The 23,121-nt window shown below is 47.1% G+C and overlaps 4 protein-coding genes across 9 annotated transcripts; 1 reads left to right on the top strand and 3 right to left on the bottom strand.

Moving 5' to 3' along the window:
• Positions 1 to 161: 161 nt before the first annotated feature.
• On the bottom strand, positions 162 to 4,025 carry calhm5.1 (calcium homeostasis modulator family member 5, tandem duplicate 1). Its single transcript, XM_040164286.2, has 2 exons — positions 1,429 to 4,025; positions 162 to 857 (listed from the first exon to the last, which is right to left on the bottom strand). The coding sequence occupies exons 1-2, from the start codon at positions 1,969 to 1,971 to the stop codon at positions 474 to 476; spliced, it is 927 nt and encodes a 308-aa protein (XP_040020220.1). The 5' UTR covers positions 1,972 to 4,025; the 3' UTR covers positions 162 to 473.
• calhm6 (calcium homeostasis modulator family member 6) lies at positions 2,448 to 5,429 on the bottom strand. Of its 2 annotated transcripts, none has more exons than XM_078095568.1 (2): positions 4,846 to 5,429; positions 2,448 to 4,048 (listed from the first exon to the last, which is right to left on the bottom strand). In XM_078095568.1, the coding sequence occupies exons 1-2, from the start codon at positions 5,392 to 5,394 to the stop codon at positions 3,461 to 3,463; spliced, it is 1,137 nt and encodes a 378-aa protein (XP_077951694.1). In that variant the 5' UTR covers positions 5,395 to 5,429; the 3' UTR covers positions 2,448 to 3,460. The 2 variants fall into 2 exon arrangements, with proteins under 2 accessions (XP_077951694.1, XP_040020218.2); XM_040164284.2 differs by having other exon boundaries at positions 2,448 to 4,026; positions 4,846 to 5,406.
• On the top strand, positions 4,308 to 16,753 carry cnot10 (CCR4-NOT transcription complex, subunit 10). 4 transcript variants are annotated; one of them, XM_078095564.1, is made up of 20 exons: positions 4,308 to 4,506; positions 4,825 to 5,422; positions 7,763 to 7,854; positions 10,623 to 10,784; positions 10,909 to 11,059; positions 11,165 to 11,301; positions 11,549 to 11,632; positions 11,709 to 11,792; positions 12,068 to 12,185; positions 12,278 to 12,427; positions 12,736 to 12,938; positions 13,303 to 13,424; positions 13,732 to 13,911; positions 14,438 to 14,518; positions 14,600 to 14,713; positions 14,838 to 14,968; positions 15,051 to 15,083; positions 15,500 to 15,627; positions 15,807 to 15,882; positions 16,373 to 16,753. In XM_078095564.1, the coding sequence occupies exons 4-20, from the start codon at positions 10,773 to 10,775 to the stop codon at positions 16,513 to 16,515; spliced, it is 1,947 nt and encodes a 648-aa protein (XP_077951690.1). In that variant the 5' UTR covers positions 4,308 to 4,506; positions 4,825 to 5,422; positions 7,763 to 7,854; positions 10,623 to 10,772; the 3' UTR covers positions 16,516 to 16,753. The 4 variants fall into 4 exon arrangements, with proteins under 4 accessions (XP_077951690.1, XP_077951691.1, XP_077951688.1 ...); XM_078095565.1 differs by lacking the exon at positions 4,308 to 4,506 and having other exon boundaries at positions 5,078 to 5,346; XM_078095562.1 differs by lacking the exons at positions 4,308 to 4,506; positions 4,825 to 5,422 and adding an exon at positions 6,301 to 6,657.
• Positions 16,754 to 16,927: 174 nt separating this feature from the next.
• tcaim (T cell activation inhibitor, mitochondrial) lies at positions 16,928 to 22,680 on the bottom strand. 2 transcript variants are annotated; one of them, XM_040164276.2, is made up of 11 exons: positions 22,478 to 22,680; positions 21,922 to 22,007; positions 20,960 to 21,092; positions 20,405 to 20,555; positions 20,068 to 20,323; positions 19,839 to 19,961; positions 19,402 to 19,499; positions 19,193 to 19,284; positions 18,879 to 19,111; positions 18,544 to 18,675; positions 16,928 to 18,207 (listed from the first exon to the last, which is right to left on the bottom strand). In XM_040164276.2, the coding sequence occupies exons 2-11, from the start codon at positions 21,954 to 21,956 to the stop codon at positions 17,982 to 17,984; spliced, it is 1,479 nt and encodes a 492-aa protein (XP_040020210.2). In that variant the 5' UTR covers positions 21,957 to 22,007; positions 22,478 to 22,680; the 3' UTR covers positions 16,928 to 17,981. The 2 variants fall into 2 exon arrangements, with proteins under 2 accessions (XP_040020210.2, XP_040020211.2); XM_040164277.2 differs by having other exon boundaries at positions 21,922 to 22,024; positions 22,478 to 22,613.
• Positions 22,681 to 23,121: the final 441 nt, after the last annotated feature.

Consider the following 23,121-nt stretch of genomic DNA (forward strand, 5'->3'; position numbering starts at 1 on the left):
ATAAGGAGGATCCAAATACAGAACAAAACGCACTCCACCCATGAAGGAGGAAGAGCACACAGACTAAATACACGAGGGCCTGATCAACTAGTGAAAAACAGGAGTGAATCAACTAAACAACTGCCTCAATTCTCTCATATTACTCAAAAAGAAGGAGACACTTGATGCGTAATAAATTTATTTTTTTCCACATTTGAATTCATTTTTCATCACGTAAAAACAAGGTCTCTGTGTCTTCAGTTTAGTGACTGCAGCTTCTTGAACTAAATGAGTTAGTTAATGAATTACGGCGTGTTAGTGGCAAGACGCCTAAATACATGCAGTCTTACAGAGTGCCAGTGTGTATAAAATAGTGGTGTTTTTGTCCTTCATTAGTTCATTAGTTCATGTGCTTAGAGAAAGATGTACCATTGTACTCGTGTGAGTAACATTCTGAACGGCTGGCTCTGTAAGGACACAAAGCTCGCCCTCTCTCAGCGCATCTCTATTCCATGCTCCGAGTCCAATACGGGGATCTTCTCAACGTCCCGGTGTGTCTTCTCCACGTACTGCTGCAGGGTGCTGTAACACTGCTCGCTCCTGGAGAAGGTGTAGTGTGCCGAGATCTCCTCCCACGCCTTGTGGCTGGGGAAAGGGAACTCCTCGGGGTCCTTGTTCTCAAAGAAGCTCTGCAGGTTCCTCTCGGCCAGCTTGGTGGCGTAGTCCAGCGCGAAGCTGTCGAAGCGCTCCTTCTCTTTCTCCACGTAGCGCTTCCAGAACGTGAGCTGCAGGTAGCTGACTTTGGAGCGGCAGTTTGTGCAGCAGGTGCCGACGAGGCCCCCGAAGGCAGCCAAGATGATGATGCACCAGCCCAGGATCTGCAGGCATGCAGGTTAATACTTGGACTTAAACTAAAATTTGTGGAAATAAAAACAAATGACTTTTTCAAAAGTAAAATATGTGAACCATCGCACTTCTCTAACTGTGGGTGGAGATGCTGAGATGGGGGCGGTATATATTCCACTTAACTGCATGGGGGAGCCTGCATCTGGATCGGATGTTTTTGTGGTCTACACAGCTCACACAAAATCCTTTTCTCATTTCACAGTTTGCAATAAGCATTGAAAGCAGTACTATTGATCACTTCGAGGGTACTGTTCTTTAAAACAATACCCAGCCCTTTGTCATATCCTTTTTTTACATAGTATGGAAGAAACTCCAAAAACCCTGGATCCTACATTTCCCAAGATTCCACTGGATAGCATCTTTCATCAGATCCTCCTCGCCTGATTAACATGGTGACCTTTTGAACTCCGTGGCTCCCTAATTGGGTCAAATTTGTGCCTCCCTCCTCAAGCTGAAATAGACCATCGGGGTTATTTTACGGTTACTTGAAACAGCTCCTCCAGATGCACAATACATACGTCCCTTAACAGGAGCCTCTCTTACCTGTGACTGGGCCCTGAACATCAGCAGCAGCTCCATGCGCTCATCTTTGGACAGTGTGGACCGGTCACAGGGCACGCGGGCGAGCTCCTCCCGACACTTCATGGTCTTGTTTTTACAGAACAGATCCACCACCACGTTTTCGTCGAGGCCGCTGACGGCGCACTCGTAAAAGGTCCCGTTGAGCAGGGCCACCGAGAGCCACATCACAGGGGCCACGCAGGCGCCCGTGAAGATGCTCGCGAACGCCCTGAGGCAGCCGAAGCAGTTCCCCCGGGGGCACAGCTTCATGGGATTGAGGCAGCATCCGGTGTAGAGCCTCCACAGCCGGCCGTTGAAGAAGAGGCCCAGAACCAGCAGCACCGCCGCCGGGCCCAGCAGGAAAGTCAGCCCGTAGGCAAAGTTCTGATCGTGGTTGCACGGGCAGGAAAAGGAAACCATAGAGAAGACTCGCTCCCCGCCTATTGTGAGGAGAGCCATGAAGCTGTAGCCGATGGTGGCCTTCTGGTTCATGAAGAAACGCAGGACGGTCTGGAAGCTATCCATGGTGCCGGCGGGGACGTTTTGGACACGATGCCACGAGTGAAGAGGTTGAGCGTCTGCAGTGATTTCCTGTCCTGCCCTCTTCTTCTGCGGAGGACAAAACCCTGTCTGTGCCCCTCCCTTTGGCCGCCTGTCTTCCCTTTAGGCTCCTCCTCTATCAATCTGACACTCGCTCACACCGAGCGCCTCTTTCTCTACTCCTACTCTAAAGGGAGAACATCCAACGGTAAAGCAGTTGCAGCTTCACCACTTCCGTTTCTCTGTTTCCTTACGTTTCTCTGTCCACATTAACCCCCCCTTCCCCTTTACAAGCTTCCTCCTGCAGCTCTCACTGTGTTGAGGCAATCGCTAAACCAAAACCAATGCTGCTGGTCTGGTTTTTTAAAAGTACTTGCTTGGAATGCACCCTGAAACTAGTACATGCCGGCAAAACAAACAGCAAACACAAAGACACCAAACGGGCGGAGACAATGTCATGCTTCGGGTTCTATTCACTTTTATACGGAGCAGGTTGCGGGTTAATCAACATAAAACGAGTAGGACAACTGGATTTGTTTCTCTTTTTGCACACAGTCATTAAACACAACAAAGTCTCAGCAAAGAGAACATTTTCAGTTCCTCATCTGGAATGTCGGAATGTGCAAAAAAGGGGGGAAAAAAACCTGCAGGCACAAAAAAATCCATGAAGAACGAGAGCCTTCGTTCAACGTTTTGAAACGTTGCCATAGATACAATTGTCTGCAGAGAGGCAGAACGCATCAGCAGCAGAGTGGGCCGAGGAAGTGATCACATGCTCTTGGGTTGTTGTTTTCTCTCTGTTCCATTCCCATAAGAGCGACTACTCTGACAGCATTAAACAGGAAATGGTTAAGATTCTGCATCTGCTGCTTCTACGGCAACGCCATCAGCAAGGTCATCACAAATAAATGAAAAGGCAAAACCAGATCTGAGTCCCGCATAAGGTTGCCTGAGTCTGAGCTAAACCAGTTTCAAAGTGAAACTTGAATTTTATTTGGTCTGATTTGGTGCAGAATTCAACCTGCAAGCATTAAAATAACGACCACCAACCTCACTGACAAAATATATTCTGATCTCTTCAGACTGTTATAACCAGTTAAAGGTTCCTCATAGTAACTTTAATTTTATTGCACGTGTCCTGTACAGGAAGTGGTGAAGTTGACCCATTTCCTGATGAAACTTTGCATAGAAATGAATTGTGGGCAGATATTGCTGGCATGAATCAGTTTTACCATCTGCCTCTCTGTTGCTGCTGTTTGTTTGAAATCACCGCTCTGCTTTTATTCGCATTGCCAACTGCTTTGTCTTGTCATCCTTTGTATCATTACATTGCTAAAAGAACGGAGAGTTTTTTGTTTCACACACTGCGTGTCCTAATTGTCATCGACAATTTCGGTTTCAGGTGCACACGGTTAAAATATGTATGCCCTGCCTGGGATAACTAATGGTGATCTCTCAACCTTAACTGCCGCCATCATCCGGTCAGGATCAGTCCAATGCTTAAATCGGCCTCCCGAGTGCTCACAAGATTGTCGGCTCCCTGGATGGTCGGCAAATCCAGCGCCCATCCAACCCAGACGATCCTCTGCTGCCCGGGAGGCCGCGTCACAGCGCCATCCTGCCTTCGTCTACAAAACCCAGAACAGCCGGGGGGTTGTCGGCGGGCTCGTTGGAAAGGATGGAGGCCATCCTCATCATAGCGCTGTCGTTCCCCTGACCGCTCTCCACGTACCGGTGCAGGGTGCTGTAGAATTGGTCTTTGGTGCGGAACTTGTAGAGGCTGGAGATCTTCTCCCAATCCTTGCTGGAAGGGGTGACGATGTCTTTGGGCGGGGTCCGGCCGAAGAAGCTCTTCAGGTTCCTCTCGGCGAGCTCTTTGGCGTGCTCGGCGCTGTACAAATCGATCAGGCTGCTCTCCTCCTGAATGTACGCTCCCCAGAACTTGAGCTGCTGGTAGCTGATGGGGGAGGTGCACCGAGCCAGGCAGTTGAGCAGAAGGTTGGACAACATGACGGAGGCGATGAGCAGCCAGCCCAGGATCTGTGGTCACACACGGCACAGACTGAGAATCAAAGGGACGGTTTGGTCGGTTTGTAGTGAGTCATCATCTACTCATTTCCTACAGAAGATTGCAAGTTTGGAGAGACAGATTGAAGGCCCTTTACGGCGGAAACTCATGCCGCCCTCTTAAGCTGCGCTTATTTTACCTCGCAGAGCAGCAGAGTTGTCGTCCGCTGCCTGAAGTCGTTGAGTCCGTTCCTCTTTTTTGGCAAACTACTGTGTGACTTGGAGAGAAGGTTTTGAACCCTTCCACATTATTTTACTCTTGTCTGTTTCTCCAAACTTCAGTTGGTAGTATACTGACATTTGGAAAGACATTTAAACTATCCCTTTTAATTTGAAAAAGGATAAATAACAACATTTTACACAACTTCACACAATAATGAATCTGACTGGCATTTTAACAGCTTATGCACAGAAAAACAAAGAGTGCAGTCTTTGCACTTAAACTTTAAAAAGGTACAGAGAACGCTTAACTTTTTACTAATTCTAGTCTACTAATGATATTAATGTGCTGTATTTTCAGTTAAGTCCAAATTTGTATCCGTTTTTAGCCAATACTTTTAATATCTGAAAAGATTTGATCTAGATTAGATTAGGTTAGAAACCTTCTGTTTGATAATTTATCTAAATCAGCACTAAGATTTAGAACCGCGGTGATATACAACCTAAAATATAACAACACAATATCATTTTATCATTATGATCCACCCTGCTAAGAAAAGTGTCAGCATTTTTAGCCACTTTTAAATGTTGTTTGTTGATCTGATCACAAAGAATCCAGCTGGCCACACTGACCTGAGACTGCGCTCTCAGTGCGAGCAGAACATCGTCCCTGACGACCTTCGGCACGTCGCTGCCCGTCCCGCAGGGGAACCTGTGCAGCTGCTGCCGGCACGAAACCCGCGAGCTCTCCGCCCCGCACAGGAGTCCCTCGAACGCGCTCACGTTGGTCCCGGTCATCGCGCACTCGTAGTAATTCCCGTTGAGGAGCGCCACCGCGATCCAGCTGGAGGGCGCCACCAGCGCCACGGAGCTGATCTGGAAGAGCGCGGCGGCGGTGCCGGTCAGAGACTTCCAGCGGGAACGCGCGGAGCGGCGGCGGCTGCACACGCCGGTCAGCAGCTTCCACGTCTTCTTGCTCAGGATGTAGCCGAGCAGCAGCAGCGCCAGGGCGGGCACGAGCAGGAACACCATCCCGTAGAGGAAGTTCAGGTCGCTGCAGGGACAATTGAAGACCGCCGAGGAGAAGACCTGCTCCCCTCCCGCCGTGAGCAGCGCCACCAAGCCGAAGCCGAGGTTGGTCTGTTTGTTGGCAAAGTCCAGAACAGTTCTGAACTTGTCCATCTCTGAAGGCCGCGTGCCGCAGCGACTGGTACTCTCACTTTGAAAACTCACTCTCTGTTTGTTGTCACCCCAGCACCACGCACACACCTTAGGAGGGGGGGGGGGGGGGGGGGGGGGGGGGGGGGGGGGGGGGTGGAGGCTTATAATGCTTAATACTGAAACAGGTTGCGCATTGCACGTTGCCCAATGTATTCGCCCGATGATTTGACTGGTCCGGCCCGCGTGACATCAAAGTGCACAGTATGTGCCCCCTACCTAAAATGAGTTTGACAGCCCTGCGCTATAACGAGAGCGAATTCATAGTGTAATGTTTAGTCGTCAAGTCTTAAATGTAGACTGAACATTTAACATGTAACATTCATATGTAACATTTATATCTAACATTTACATGAAACATATATACTATTTATAGTATATATGTATATATAGATGTATGTATATATACTATATATACAACTTTTTGTTACTGCCAAACATTATCCATGGAAAAGTTATTGCATGAATTTACATGAATTTCTCTCTAAATGTTTGAAAAAGTGACATATAAAATATTGTTGTGCTTTTTCCCTCATATGATAATGCTAAATGTACCAAAACTGCGCAGAATATTAGAACGTGCTTTTACAAACGGCACCCTATAATTTAGATCCACTTTGTATAACTCAAGCAACGGGGGTTGTAAATGTACAGAAGTTGAAGAAGAGCCATTATTATGAAAATTCTCCTTTGAAGTTACAAATCTATAACCACACCCGTACATGTATAATATACAGAACAGTTGATTGTATACACACATTTTATTTCATTTTAGTTGTATTGTATACATCTATCTAATACCTATGCATTAATCCATGTGGACGGCTTGTACTCCGCTGTCCTATTTCTTATTTACTTGTATTTGTCCAGCTTTACTGTCCCTCGCAGTTATTCCTGCCCGTGCAGCGTCCGTGGCCAATAACTCATTCTGATCGATATCGTGTATCCTCCTCACACCTATGGGGCAGCAGGGGGCAGCAGGGAGCAGCGTGACCACATCAGCGCTGACAACTGTCACCGAACGACGAAGAAGAATCTGTTTAGAGCGGACCAGACAGATTTCGGCTACCCATCTTCTGTGTGAAACACTGGAGATTAGCTATTCACGTATCAGTTTTTTAATTTTTCATCCGCCGGTGAACTGGCTTTAATCTAGTTTAATCTTAACTACAAATCTAGGATTTCTAACTGTCCTTGAAAAGGCCCCAGAAATGGCAGAAAATACAGGTGAGTAGGTTAGCTAGTGCTAGCTGGATAGCTATTTATGATCAGTTGAGTTAGCATTAACCCCTTAAACCGACGCACTTTTTAATGGAGTCTCTCACATTTAAAACTGGTCATATAATTTGAAGGGCATCACTGGTGAAGCTCAGTTGTTCATTGACTTGCGTTGTGCCCTTTAGCCTCATGCTAACCACCGTTATTGAGTTAACCCTCTCAAAGCGCCTATCCCAGTTATCGTTAGCCTAGCCGAGCACCATGTTGCCTTTGCCTGCAGACACGTTTAGGCTAAACTTCATTCACACATGTCTCATTGAAATATCTTTCTTACCGGCCAAGCAGCATCAAAGTTCCGATCCTTTTTTGATCACTTCGGCGGGAACAGAATCCACCGGGTGGAAAGAGTATGTAGCTTCATCCCAGATGCTTCTGCCAAGAGGCTAACCAACATGTTAGCATAACACGCTACCAGTCAACGTTATCACGGTCAGCCAGTTCCCCGGCTGAGATTTTAAATGGATTCATGTGAGATGGATGGAATCGTAAAGATTTTTTAAAGTGATGTTATGTCAGAGTGACAATGTTATGTCCCGTGCCGTTAAATGTAAAAACATTTTAACGAGGTTCTCAAATTGTCCGCCAACCGTATACGTCACAAACACACAGTTGCCATTTTTAACAGCTTCACTGTCAATACAGAAAGAAAATCAGCAGAGAAACAAGTGATTTTATGTGCACATGGTCAAGAGCTTCAGTAGCTGTTCAGCCGAAACTCTTCTGATCTTGATTTTCACCAAAACAGTCTCCTAGAGTTCCCACAGAAAGGCGTGGACCGGAAAAGGGGACTGGCCAGATTTGGGCTGAAGTGGAACCAGTCTCACCATGTCTTTTTAATTTTGGTAAAATGATGCACTTTTGGGATGTGGTGGAAGGAGAGGCTCTCAGCATTAATGTGCAGCTGACATAACCAGCTCTCATGCCAACATGGAGCAGAGTCTCCAGAAATGTCTCCAGCACCACAAAGACATCGGGGCTTGTTCTGGGAGGAGCTGCTGTTCATGTGCATGTTTATCCAATGTGTTACAAGTTTCTCTTTTTCTCTCATCATCAGAGCAAAACGAGGCAAAGCATGACAACTCCTCATCCCCTGGAAATGCAGATCAAGAGAAAGAAACGGCAGCCAGCGCTTATGAAGCGTTTTCGGTAAAGTTTTTGGCATTCTAAACTTTCTAAAAATAATAAAAGCAACCACTAAGCCCAGTGTTTGCTTTTATTCTCGGTGCACCTGCCGCAGATGCAAAATTTCCAAAAAGACAGTGGAGCAATAAGCAGAGATCTATGGAGCGAGGGTCACACCACTCTCCTATTTTAAAAAAAAAGTATACGTTTATTTGGTCATTCAAGAGTTTAGAGCCAAGCTGATCCTAATGGTTTTCTTTCCAAGCCAGCAAATTTTTATGTGGTCGTGGTAAAAGCTCATCAAATGACTCTTCTGTGTTTTGGTCTTGGGTGGAAAGGTGTTGATTAAGTCACACCGCTTTGGCTGACTCTGCAGGCTCTTTACCACAGAGTTGACAGTACACACACACACACACACACTGTTTTTCTCTGGCGCCTTGTACTAACCCACTCCTATAACATTTTTCGCCAGTACCGCCTTTAAATGAATGTGACAAACTGTGCGCCCGCTGATTTATATTACATTACATTTTCATTTAGCGGAAGCTTTTATCCACAGCGACGTACAATAAGTGCATTCAACCATAGGATACAAACTCAGAAGAACAAGAAACAAGAAAGTGCAATTTCCTCAAATAAGCCAATTTACAATTTGCTATAGATGAGTGACGTTATAAGTACAATTTAAGTGCTACAATTTGTTAATCTTTTAGTCGAGGTTGGGATGTAGGGTTTCACCATGTCCTGGATGTAAGCTGGACCCGATCCATTCACAGCATGGTAGGTGAGCATCAGTGTTTTGAACTGGATGCGGGCGGCCACCGGTAGCCAGTGAAGAGAGCGGAGGAGTGGAGTAGTGTGGGAGAATTTAGGAAGGTTAAAGACCAGTCGAGCTGCTGCATTCTGAATGAGCTGCAGAGGTCGAATGGCGGTGGCAGGGAGACCAGCCAGGAGAGAGTTGCAGTAGTCCAGGCGGGAGATGACAAGAGCCTGAATCAGTACCTGCGCTGCCTTCTGAGTGAGAAGGGGACGTATTCTCCTGATGTTATAGAGCGCGTATCTATATTAATTCTGTGAATAACTTGATGACAGAACAAAATAAAACCCTTGCTGCTCAAAACACCCACTAGAGTCACAAATGTGTGGTAATCCACTAAAAGTAGTCCCCAAATGACACGCTATATCCTCCTGTTGGAGTTGAGTGTCATAACTGAAGTGGCCAGCTGTGAAAGTTTCACAACCTTTTTTAACTGCGGACTGCGACCCTCATCTTGTCACACACACACACACACATACGGTGCATCTGGAAAGTATTCACAGCGCTTCCATTTTTCCACATTTTGTTATGTTCCAATTTTTGCTAATCTATAAAAAATAAAAAACAACATGTACAGAAGTATTCACCGCCTTTGCCATGATACTCAATGTGTATCCTGTTTCCTGAGATGTTTCTACAACGCGCTTGGAGTCCATCTTGCTGTATTCAGCTGATTGGACATGATTCAGAAAGGCACACTGTTAATATCAGGTCCCACTGGTGCATGTTAGAGCACAAACAAAGCCCCAAGTCCAAGGAATTGTCTGTAGACCTCAGAGAATCTCATCGAGGCACAGATCTGGCGACGGCTACAGAAAGATTTCTGCAGCATTGAAGGTCCCGATGAGTACAGTGACCTCCATCATCCCAAGTTTGCAACCAGCAGGACTCTTCCTAGAGCCGCACAGCCAAACCGAGCGATCGGGGGAGAAGGGCCTTAGTCAGGGAGGTGAACAAGCACCCGATGGTCACTCACCGCTCCGGGGTTCTGACAGAGTGAGCGACCCGCTCTATGAAGAGAGGAGAAGCTTCCAGGAGGACAACCGTCTCTCAGGCCCGTGAGGTAGAGTGGCCAGCTGGAAGCCACTCGGTACAAATCGCATGACGGACCGCCTGGAGTTTGCCGAAAGGCGCCTGAAGGACTCTTGGACAACGAGAACCAAAATCCTCTTGGCAGATGGAACAAAGATTGAACTTGTCGGCCTAATGTCTTTGATAAGACATGCCATGTCTGCAGGAAACCCGGTGAAGCATGGTGGTGGCAGCGTCGTGCTGTGGAGTGTTTTCCAGTGGGAGGAACTGGGAGACTAGTCGGGATTGAGGGAAAGATGAATGCAGCAACGTCCAGAGACGTCCTCGATGAAAACCTCAGCACACAGCCGAGACAACACAGGAGTAACAACTCTGAACGACCCAGCAGAGCCCTGACTTGAACCCAACTGGAAATCTCTGGAGAGATCTGAAAGTAGCCGTGCACATACGCTCCCCGCCCAACACGATGGAACCTGAATGTGAGAAACCGGTGTGCAAAGCTCGTAGCATCATACTCAAGAAGACCTTATTTGCTACCAAAGGGGCTTCAAAGGCTGTGGATACTTGTGTACATGTTATGTTCTCGTTCTTTATTTGTAGTAAGTTTGGAAAAGATCTGATTTTTGCTTTTTTCACTTTGTCGTTATGAGTGTTGTCTGTCAAAGTTGGAGGAAAAAAGTAATTTAATCCATTTTGGTTTAAGGCTGTGACATAACAAAAACTGAAGCACTGTGAATACTTTCCGGATGCACATTATTGTTGTGTTTTGCATCGAACACAATGCCGGGCGGCGATCACACAAGTCCACATGACACATGTCCATCCTCTGATCACTGACGTTTTAGATCGCTAATGTTGCTATTGAGACGTGACACAAGGCACTGATGGATTTGATAAGCACAAATTCCAGCACGCTGCAACGGGCCTCCTCTGTTCCTCTCAGGCCGGGAAGTACGACGAGTCTCTGAAAAAGCTGGACGCCCTGCAGGAGCTGAACAAAGAGGACTACAAGATCGCCTTGAACAAAGCGGTCGTGGAGTTTTACAAGAGCAGCCAGACCACCACGGGGACTCTGAAGCAGAAGCTCATTGCAATGAAGAACCAGGTAACTGCTGAAGCTGTAATGTAATGAAACCTGGGTGACATTTTCTCGCTGAACGATGTTCCGGACAAGCGGCGCTCTGCTTGTTTGGCGGCTTTGGCCTGAAGTCCTGTCCTTTCCCACTCAGGTCCACACGTCGGCGGAGGACATCGACGGGTTGGACGACGTTGAAAACAGCTTGCTGTACTATAACCAAGCCATCATCCACTACCATATGAGGCAGTACTCTGAAGCCATCGCCATAGGAGAGCGGCTCTACCAGTTCCTGGAGCCGTTTGGTACGTTATGGCGCTTTGCTTCAGCGCTGCATTCTGCTGATTCCGACAGCGTGTCTTGTCATCCTGGCCTTTGGCAGGCAGTCATTGTGTTATTTGTCCTCGCAGAGAGGTTCGCTCAGGCCGTGTGCTTCCTGCTGGTGGATCTGTACCTGCTCACCTTCCAGCCGGAGAAGGCCCTCCACCTGCTGGCTGTGCTGGACAAGCTCTCCGTACAGGGAAGCAACAAGAACGGCAAGGGAGAGGTACGCTTTGAATGCAACATTACTACCCATTGCTACACACTTTCTCATTCAATAAAGAAAATACTGAGTGTGGCCTCTTTGCTGCTTTACAAAAAATCTACTAACAGTAGGTTTTCAGGAGGAGGGTTTAATGTAACTTAACCAAATATTGTCTGTGCCACTTAAACGGCTACAACAGGGAAGAATTCACTTTGGGGATGTAATGGAGGCGGAGCGTTTACTGTGCGAGCGCTGTGTTTGATTCCAGAGCAACAGTTTGAACAAAGACGGGCCGAACCAGAGGGCCGAGTTCACAGCCAGGATCGAGGCGGCCAAGTCAAAGATGCACCAGGCAGGAGCTCCTAGATTTAAACATCCACTGCTCCGGTTTCTCTTTTCACTGGGACTGATTGTTGTTTCCTTTACAGTACAAAGTGAGAGCTTACATTCAGATGAAATCCTCCAAGGCCTGCAAAAGGGAGATCAAATCTGTGATGAACACCGCGGGGAACGTGAGTCTAAGTCTTCTCCCAGCAGGGATGGAGGGTTTGGGCAAGTTAACTAAAAGGTGGACTCCATCTATGATACAAATCCCCCTAAACTTTAAGCTGCTTTGTTTTTGTGTAATTTCAACGGGGGGGTCTCGACACACATTCATTACATTTTGAACATTCTGTTATGGATTTGCTGATGCCCAATCAGTGAAGCGGGCCAGTGTTTTGGGGGTCAGGGTTAGAAGTGTGTCTGTTGCTCTCTGACCAGCGCTTCCTGTCTCCTCTCCCGTCAGTCCGCGCCCTCGCTCTTCCTCAAGAGCAACTTTGAGTACCTGAGAGGAAACTACCGCAAAGCGGTGAAGCTGTTGAACAGCTCCAACATCGCCGAGCACCCTGGACCCATCAAGACGGGTCAGCGACTTTTACACTCAACATTGATGACCTTTTGTTGGTTTTATGGGTTTCCTAAAGTGTGTGTGTGTGTTCCAACTTGTCCCGTTCAGGAGAATGCGTTCGATGCATGTTCTGGAACAACCTTGGCTGCATTCACTTTGCGATGGGGAAACACAACCTCGGCATTTTCTACTTTAAGAAGGCGCTGCAAGAGAACGACCACACCTGCGCACAGCTGGGAGACGGCAGCAGCGGGCAATGTGAGTCACAGCCACCAAACCCCCATCGACGGGGAGTCGATAGCGGCTTTATTAGCATCAGTACTTGAGGGATTACTCAATAGAAAGAAGAGCAAATGACTGCAGTGGCGGCTTCCCTTGCTCGAAATGATGTTTTTGTTGTTCTCCTCTTCCAGAGATTGATTGATTGGATGGTTCATTAAATCACCGGCTTCATCAAAGCACGGGCTCTCAGATGTCATTACAAAACATGTGGCACATCAACCATGTCTCCAAACCACAATTCAAACGTGTCCCTTCTTCTTGTGTCGCTGCGTTTTGTTCTCCAGCCAAGAAGTTCACAGGCATCCCCATGTGTGCTCTGCTAGCCAACAAGCGCTACGAGCTGCTGTACAACTGTGGCATTCAGCTGCTGCACATCGGCAGGCCTCTGGCGGCGTTCGAGTGTCTGATGGAGGCCGTGCAGGTTTACCACTCCAACCCCAGACTGTGGCTGCGACTGGCCGAGTGCTGCATCTCTGCTAACAAAGGGGTAGGAACGGATTTCAGCTCAGCTGGGTTGCAATTCTTTTGAAGTATTCTGTCTTTTCACTAACTCTTGTTACTTGTGGTCATTTTGCACATTTTGTTCATTAGTGTTTATTCCTGGTAAGTGGTTTATGTATCAAGGAACCAAAAAGACGTGTTATCTCCCTTACTTTAGCAGTGTAATGTTATTTAATGACTGTAATGGTTTTAGGCCACAGTAACTATTTAGAACCTGTTTTCAGTTTCAATGTTAATTCGAACATGTGTTTCCATATGACCTTTTTTAATGCATAATGCTTTCCAGTACGGCTGCGTAAGGGAGAGCAGGCCGCGCAGAAAGTGGCTTCATGGTCCGTGTTTGTTTCCAGGGGTCGGAGCAGGAGAGCAAAGGTCTACCTTGTAAAAAAGGGATCGTCCAGTCTATTGTCGGGCAGGGGTACCATCGCAAGATCGTGCTGGCATCCCAGTCGACCCAGAATACAGTTTACAGGTCAGTGTCCACATCTCGCGTCCAGCAGGGGACAGCACGGCTGCATTGTACATGCATGTCCACACAAATGTATGCAACTTTTGTTCACAGCGAAAAGATGTCGAGCCTGTGCCTAAACAATAAAGCAAGAGCTTGCTGTCAATGTGCTTAGCATAAAGACTTAAAAACAAAAATGTATCAAATGGAGATATTTGGCATCTTGTAGCTCAGTGGTTCTCAACTGGTGGGTCCAGGCAATTTATTTACAGCCTGGGCTCCGACTGCAGCTGTATGATCTCTACCAACGTCGATGTGTGTGTTTGTGCAGTGAGGGCCAGTCAGCGGCGATCCCCGTAGCCAGTATGGAGTTCGCGGCCATCTGCCTGAGGAACGCGTTGCTGCTCCTCCCTGACCACCAGCAGCAGGACACTAAGACAGAGAACGGCTCCAAGAGCTTCAGTCTGTCTGGAAGTACTGAGAGCGGCAGCGAGAACAGCGACGCCTGCAGGTAACACACACACACACACACACACGCATCAGTTTTATTCTGTATCTCCCTTTAGAAACAGACATAATATCACGTGAGTCCCGTTGTCAGGACCATCGTTTCCCGCCGTGGGAAAAATATCTCGTGCGCACCATGAAACTGCTCTATTCCACTATTAAATAAACAAGATGGACTGTTATAATGACATAAAATGATGCATGCTGTGCTGCTTATCACATCAACAGCTAACAGCCAGCCACTAGGAGTCAATCCAGATGTTTTGGCTTCACTTTTGGGGATGACAAATAAACATATTACATATCATAGCGTATTACTCAATTTGTAAAGAGAATAAAATGACCAATTGCCGATGCAGAAGAACCTTATTCTTAATTGTTAATTAGCAGGAATATTGTTCTCTCAATGAAAAACAAATTTGTCTGGACACAAAGTTAACCAAACTATGCGGTTGGACACCAACACATAATATAGTGATATTATTGATCGTGGCTCAGTGGAGACGCGTGTGTGTTGTGATGTTTTGCAGTGCGAAAGGTCAGGAGGCCGATAAGTTCCTGTCTGCTGCTCCATCGTCTCCTCTTAGGAAACAGGAAGTAGAAAACCTCAGGTAAAGACACCATCCAGAGCGCCGAGTATCCCGTAGAACCCAGAGGGCTGTTGGGTAATCCGCTGACTGCTTCATGCGTAGGTGCTCCATCCTGGCATGTAGTGCCTACGTGGCGTTGGCGCTGGGAGACAACCTGACGGCTCTAAACCACGCTGAGAAGCTACTCCATCAAACCAAGGTGTCGGGATCCCTCAAGTGAGTGCCGAGTCCGTTCCTCAGCCGAGCCGTGGGTTCACCTGGCTCCGTCTTTCCTTTGGGCCGGTGTCCCGCTCCACTTTAATCCCTCTTTCATGTTCCTGCTCTGCTGCTGTTTGCTCAGGTTCCTGGGTCACCTCTATGCTGCTGAGGCCCTCATCTCATTGGACAGGATCTCCGACGCCATCGCTCACCTCAACCCGGAGAACGTCAGCGACGTGTCAATGGGGGTTCTGACCAGCGAGCAAGACCAAGGTCTGTTACATATTAGTTCAAAAGTGTAGAATTTAGACTTTTACTAACGCTTGTTTCTTTTGTTGTGTTTTTTTGTCAACAGGGTCCGACAAAGGAGACGAGTCTGTAGAGTCCTGTGAGTTTTATCACTCAATTAACTTCTTTAATGAATATAACTTTAACATTATTGTTATTTAACTTATTATAGTTAAGATTGAATGTGTGCCTCCATTTACGCTTAGAAAGGTTAAGAAAAAAATATTTTTTTAAAGGCAAAACCCTCTGAAATACAACATGTTGTGGAATGATTACCTCGACCCTTTTAACTGGAAATGTTTGCATCACATGAGTTGGAAACAGCAACTCAGCCTGTCCTGGAAGTCCTGGTTTAAAAAGTCAACTAATTTAGAAAAGTAAAAAATACTTTTTTCACTGCAATCAGATGTTGATTTACAATTTAAAAGTCTGCAATTTGTTACAGCCCTACAAAAGAAAAACTTCATCCAGAACACGACTGTAATAGTTTTTGTGTGTGTGTGTGCGTGTGCGCAGCAGGGAAGCAGACTCCCCTGTGTTACCCCAGCAGCGTGACATCAGCTCGGGCCATGATGCTTTTCAACCTGGGCAGCGCCTACTGTCTCAGGAGCGAGTATGAGAAGGCCCGCAAGTGTCTGCAACAGGTAACCATGACTACAGCACGACCCATTCAAATTCCAAAAGCATATGAGGCCTCAAGCGGGGCAGATCTGTTTGCACTCTTTTTTTTTTTTTTTCTGAAACCGTGATGTAAGATGACAATCTGTAGTCAAAGCGCTGTCCCAGTGAGTTCCCTTGTTGGTGATCGGTGTGTCTTCATCAGGCTGCGTCCATGGTGAACACCAAGGAGATCCCACCTGAAGCCATCCTGCTGGGAGTCTACTTGGAGCTACAGAACGGTGAGACCTCCAACAAACACTCCTGAGCCGCGTTCCCGTTCTCATCACACGAGCTGCCTGGAAAAGGCACAATAGGACAAAACATCTCCCATTGCGTCAAACGTTTCTGCTACAACGTGGGCATTTTCCATTATCCCTGCGTGAACCGTCTTCCACATGTTGTACTAACATTGACAAACAACGTTAATTAATAAAAGAGAATAAACAAGTCGTCTCGAAGGTTGTCATGAACAGGAACTTGTTTCTTCATGTGACTTTCTATTCAAACCCTCCTTTGGTAAAGTTCTTGGACATCGGTACATCTGAGGAACTTTGCTTCTTAGAAGTGGAGATCAGAGAAGCGAAGCATCGTGATGATGTGGCTGTCAGATTCCTCCTGATCGTCGTCTGGTCACGTTACCATTACCAGTTAAACCTCCGTTTTTTTTTTTATATGGGAGTGCAAATCGGAAAATGACCCCCCCCCCCGATCTGTGTGATGCGTCCTCAGGCAACACCCAGCTGGCCCTGCAGATCATCAAACGGAACCAGCTGCTGCCCACGGCGGTCCAGAGGGTCTCTCCAGAATCACGCAAGAAACCCGTCCAGCCCGTCCAGCTGCCCTCCTCCTTCACACAAGTTCAGCGCAAATGAGGCTCCAGAGCCTCCGCTGACCACCCCCCCCCCCCCCCCCCCCAACACAACACACACCCCAACGAGCCTTGGTATTTATAAAGCTGCTTCCCCTCAGCATCAGGAGCCGTTTGAACTGCTGCTGGGGCTGACTGACTGACGAGGAGAGAATAACCGTAGACCAGCTGACTCTTTATTTCCATTTGGATGAGGAATCCGTGTGTTGTCTGAACAATGAAAATAAATTTTATTTACTGTATTCAATGTGTGTGCATTTGTTTTTTCACTGGGCAGGCCGGAGACGTTTTGACCATCAACTAAATGTACTTAAGTACAGATTCTCTCTAATATATATATATAATCATATATGGCGTTAAAAGCGCTTCGTTATCAAAAGAATGAATGCAGGATGCCACACACCTGTGAGGAGAAATTATTTCTACATCAATTCAAACATTTTATTCACAAGTGTTAAACTCACAACAGAATAGTTTTAGTTTTGAAGCCTCTTCTGGTCATCGGGATACAACTCCTGTCTACACCACACACACAACGAATCACACGGTTGTATTTATTAGTTTTACAGTCTATAAAACAACGCTCCAGGCACAGCGGAGGCCAAAAAAACAGACTTAACGTCCAAACAGATTGAAATGACTTCTTTCAAAATGGTTTAGAATATGATTGTCATTCAGTTGTGTTGAATATCGCACATCACAGCGTGCACGTGAACCGGGGTTGGACTCCGTTGAGCTGGAGACACCTTGAATGTTTTGCGTATTTACAATACGTTGTGTCAATGGGACTCGCGTACGTCCGTCTCTCCTCGTTTCTATTGAACCGTGTCAGATGAATGTCAGCACCCTACAAAAGGATTTTAAAAGCCCTTGACTGAAATGATTCATCAGATGTTTTAATCCAATCTCCTTCCTCTGATGAGTGGTCCGTGTGCAACGAGGGAGAACGGTCCAAATGGCCGTTTTTGAAATCCAGATTTGAAGCAGAACACATCGTTGGATAAAAACGGGAGTTGCGACCCAATGTTTGGGCTTTTGAATAGAACCATTTGTCTTTCTAATTGCAGACATCAGAAAATGACTCCCTTTGTCAAACCGTGTTAAGGCCTCCACCTTAAACAAAGGGCTGGTTTCCTTAGGTCCCAGACATTCAATGTTTATTGCTGAAATGCTCACATACTGTTTGAGTAGAAACACAAAAACAAAAATAACTTCATGCTGCTTCATTTCCACTGAAGCCCCCCCTCTGGGGTGGGAACCACTGACCTTAGCCGTCAATCCAACTCTCCTATTTGGCTTCTCCAGAAAAAGGATAAAGTGCTTCTGCTCCCTTGAAAACAAACCGGTATGAAATCGCATCATGTGGATGTCTGAACATCTAACTGCTACAAAGAGAAGACGTCTTTCTAACACCGGGGAGGGGGGGACTGACTGGCGCGCCCCCCTCCTCCTCCTGCCTCCCCTCCTGGCTCAGCTCTTCCAGTCCCAGGGGACACACAGGTCCCCGTCCTGCATGACGGAGTAGAAGTGAGACACACAGATGTGGAGGCCCTGCATGAGGGGGGAGCGCTGCTCCACCAGCCTTCTGCAGCACAGGATCATCTGGCTGGGACTGACGCTGGGCTCCTTGGACAGACTCCTCAGGGACAGATTCTGGAGACACAGCTTCACCACAGCCTCCTCCTCCGCCTGCAGCCTGCACGCACGCACACGCACACACACACACACGTACGTATCATCGAGAAGGTGTGTATTCCATGTATCATTCCATTTACTGAAGTTCAGTCTCTTGCTTTTGTGTTGAAGTCATTTGCATGATCAGCATTATTTCTTGGACAGCCACTGAGTTAAAGGACTGAATGAAAGACGTTCAGTAGCATTTCTTTCTTTGCGACACCCCTTCTGATTCCAATCGGCCGACACCGCATCGATCCGATACCAGTGTTAAAAACAAAACAGGCCATAACGCTCTTACTGATGTCATTGCGGTGAAAACCAAATCCTTTGAACCTTTTAAACTGGGTTGACTCACTGGTTTTTGCGCTGGGTGCGCTGTCTGGCCTCGGGGGCGTGGCTCTGGAGGAAGACCTGCAGCTTGGGAGGGTCAGAGCTGGTGGGGATGATGAAGTGGCCCATCTCGTGTAGGCTGGGCTTAGAGCGATCACTGGCAACGACACAAACCACAGAGGCAACCATTCGACTCTTTTTCACCGGTTACACTTTGGAATCTGACCTGCTCCTTTCGACAATTTCCTTTCTGAAGTCTTTGCCTAAATGTCATCCTTGTGTGTGTGTGTGTTTCTGTGTACCAAACAGGAAGTCAGAGTGGTGCGTTCGAGGAGCTCGGGTTGCCGTGGGACAGCGTACTTCTCCAACAGCATGGTGAGCCCCTGCAGGCTTCTGGGGTGCAGGCGAAGGCGTCGGGACACCAGGCTCTTGTGGAAGGCGCTGAGGCTGCCGTAGTGCTCGCCGATGGACTGGACCGGTCTCAGCCTCTCCACGTGGACCACCTGAGTGCCCCCCAGGAGAAGGCTGATCCTCTCCTTGAGCCAGTCCGTCTGCTGCTGCAGGCTGCGATAGCCGGGCAGCTGCTCAAACAGCTGGGGAGGCACAGGCAGAGGACGGGTCAGAAGAACAGGGGGGAAAAGGCGGAGAAGACATGGAGACTGTGGCCGCATTACTTTGGTCCACTGGTGATGGACGTCCATGGTCCCCAGCATGATGTGTCCAGAGGCGTTCATCCCTGACAGGTCAGCAAACACAACAGTGTGTCCTGGGGGGGGATTATCAGGCTTTAGGTGATTCCAAGTAAACACTCTCGGAAATGAGAGTGTTTACTTGGAAATCCCCAGGTGGCGGGACCCTGTCTGTCCTCAAAGGGACCCCTTACCTTGCAGGTTGACCAGCGCCTCGGGGTTCTGCTGGGACAGCCGGCTCAGACTCTGGAGCTGACAGCACCTGTGGGCCACTCCCCAGCTCCGCTGCCACCTGCACCACACAAACCGCTGCCGTCGTCACGGCGATACGGAGCATCTTCACCAGTCCGTGCACAGTCCATTACTACTGTGTCTTTAGATGAAGAATGACATATTTTATGATGTCATCTTCGCCCCAGCGCCAACCAATTAAGAAAATCCTCAAACAAAAACCTCCGAACAGATGATCACATGACCATTTCGTTCAAATTTGCAGCAGAAATTTGGAATATAACAACAACGTGGAACTATTGGGTACAGCCCTAGTGGTTATTTGTAGGGGGCCGGGCAACATATTTAAATGAACAATTATAGTTTTCTGGCCGGTGCCACGTGCCCTTAATAAGTGTACCTGATGTCAGACAGATCAAATTTGTGACACAGCTCCTCCTTCAGTCTGTTGAGCTCCTCCCTCCGAGGTCGACTGGCGCTGTGCTTCTTCGCCGCCTCGCGCTCGTTGTTTCTCAGCCACGAGCTGACAAAGACAAGGCAGCGTGAAACCAACCCGGGAATTCTACGGAACAACTAGACTTTCTCTCTCTCATCGAGTGCGTTTCCCGCAGCGGGGCGGCGTTACTAACATGAGTGCCGGCTCCACCCTCCTGGCCTGCTGCAGCTCCTCCTCGGGGTCTCTGAACCCAGTGAAGGTGTAGTAGCTCTTGTTCCACTTGATGGGCCGGTAGAAAGGCCGCCCCGGCCCGGGTGCACTTTTAGGCGTCTCTGCGCTCCCTTTCAGCCCCTTCACGTGCTCCACCGGGAGGCTGCAAGACCTCAACACGTCGGTCACCGTGCTCAACACGTCGCTCGTGTGCAGGGTGAAACTCACTGGCTTGAACCCTGCGAAACCAGGCGGGAGCTTTTCAAATTAGGAAAGATGGAACTTGGAAGTACTCTCGGCTATGCAAAGGGAAGCAGTACCCGAGGCGAGGAGGTCCGGCTGCACATCGCTGCTCTCCTTTGTGTCCCGAACATAAAACGTTAGCCTCATCGGCTGAACTGAGCGGGAGCCGGGCTTCTGCAGGTTGTCCAAATAGCCATTCAGCCTCTTCAATGAATTCTCGTTCACTTCCTGGGAAGCACAACATGGCATTTTAACCAGTCTGGTGAAGCCTGCTCTTTTGGAAGAAAAGTCTTTGGCTGGTGATAATTAGTGTGACAGAGCAAACGCTAAAAGGGTCTGTGGGCCTGATCACACACATGACATCATCAAATGGTACTCGTCTAATCCCTCAAACACTGCAACACCACATGTCATCATTTATCCATTCACACGCTGATTGGAGGAGGACCCTCCAACCACGGGGGGGGCGCTCCAACCTGACATTAGAGTGCGATGGCTCCACCTGTGGATGAACACGTAGCGAACACAGGGCTGCTGACATGTGAACGCATCACAGCAGCATACCGGTTGTTCTGTCCCTTTTCTAGTGTGTCTATTTCCAGTCTTAACATGATGATGCATAAGAGACTCACCCGTTCTCTGGGATATTGGCCGAAGAAGTCAGGATGCACTGCAAAATAAAACGGTCTGAGTGCGTTGACGGCATCCGCCCCCGATAGAGCTCTCTGATGGACCAAATGTCTGACCACGTGTTTCCTTTCCAGCCTGCAGAGGAAAACCAAAATAGAAATTAAGTTTTAAGGTTGTAATATTTTCCCATTTAGTGTCTAAGTAGCTCACTGACTAATGATTAAGTTGATTGTTGATCCATATAGCGCTTGCTTTTCAACCTATTGTTTCCTTTGGAGTTCAAAAACTCAATATCATGCTGCTATCTGCGGTCGAAAGCACTTTATCCGTCATCCATTCAGAGATGGAAACTCATCACAGGTGAAAGAAGGTGAGAAAGATGCAAACCCCCTCTGGGACGTCCAGGAACCACATTTTTTAAATATCCGCTTTAAAATGAAGATTTAGGGGAAAACTCAACCTACAATTCATGAAATCTTACAAATGCATTGAATTAGTCTCATGTTGCAAACCCAAAAGCAAATTCCTTAATTACTTATTTTTAAAGTTTGCATCCATGATTTTTACATCACTGTGTTTTCTTGTAAGTGTATCCTCACTTTAAAGATGCTTTTTGTGTTTCAATACCTGTTGCAGTTGCTATTGAAGTCGTCTGCACACAGAAACCTTCATTTTCAAGCTTTATATCATTATGTAAATAGTTTTGTATTTTTTTTAAGGCTGCTTTTCTTTGACTACATAGATACTTAATTTAAACATGTCATCTGGTTTACTCGATATATCCCAAAAAATAATCAGGATGTCTGCCCAACACTATAAAAACTGATTTTTGATGGATTTCCATGAAATTAGCTAAATCCCTGCAGGAAGGTTTTAATCTTGGCCTTTCGTCCGGCACCATGAGTTTAAAGCGAAGGATGATGCTTTGGACAAAGTCCCATCACACGTGTCAGAGCAGCACTACCTGATGGTGCATCTCAGCAGGGAGTTGACAGACATTGTTGGTGCTGCTCAACAGATGAGCATCAGATCATCAGTCCATCACAGGTCCTGTTATCACAGTACAGCTGTTAAAACACATTCATTCAGACTGATACACTACAGGGGGGGGCAGGACAAAACTATTGAGTTAGCACCCCAAGGGGAAATCAATCAATGGGCCAATTTGTTTTTGGCTTCAGTGTTTGAGAACGTTGCTAATAGAATTCACTCCAAAACAAAAACAAAAAGATAAACAACAAGAACAAGTGTACTTATCAGACTGAAATAGAAAGCAACCACCTTGCAAAAGTTGGTGAAATTTATCGGGTAAGTTGAGGTTGGAGCTCCATCTTTTGTTTGTTTACGTTGTGTGACTTCTACTCAATGACAGCAGCCAAACATGGCTCCTGTTAGCCTCACAGCTAGCGTTAGCATGTAGCAGCAGTGAGGGGCAACGGGCCACCAGCGGTTATCGTCTACGGACAGCTAACGTTGGGTCATCGTAAGTTAAGAGTCGGGGCGGTCGTAATCGTTCTTACCGTGGCAGCGCAAGCTTCACTTGATGTCAGCTGATTCCGTTGCATTTTCCTTCTTGCTCTCACTGCGGTCACGTGGGACAGAATCCACAGAAACAAGCGCGCCGCAGCGTGGAGTGTAACGCGCCTCTATTCACGGTGTTACGGTACGGTGGCCTGTACGGCCCTCAAAGCGCGGAGCCGTGCCCGCATTTAAGGAATCATTTGTGAAAGACAACATCATCTTGGACATAATAATATAATAAAATATGAAGTTACACTACTGTGGTGGTTATTAAAACACAGCTGAAATTAAATGATGCTATTCATAATTTCCAAAACATTTTTACAATGGTTGTCAAAAGGTTATATTAATAAAAACTAATTTCACTTGATTCTTGTTCATGAGGACCACCTTCATGTCCTGGTCTATTGTCATGATATTTTACCGTACAGTTTGAGAAAAGGAAGGATAAAGGAAGCTCAAATGAAAGAATGATATTCATAATTTCCCACCATTAAACTTTTTTTTAGGGAAGATTCTTGAAAGGTTACATAACAATGTCTGTATTTACTGGTGTTGATGATTTATTGGACTCATCAGGTGGAGAAGGCTCCAGTTTAGAGTTGGTACCTTGTGATAAACCTGATTCCTGCTGTTCAGACCT

The sequence above is a fragment of the Gasterosteus aculeatus genome, chromosome 20 (genome assembly GCF_964276395.1).
Source record: "Gasterosteus aculeatus chromosome 20, fGasAcu3.hap1.1, whole genome shotgun sequence".
In the NCBI taxonomy this organism is placed as follows: domain Eukaryota; kingdom Metazoa; phylum Chordata; class Actinopteri; order Perciformes; family Gasterosteidae; genus Gasterosteus; species Gasterosteus aculeatus.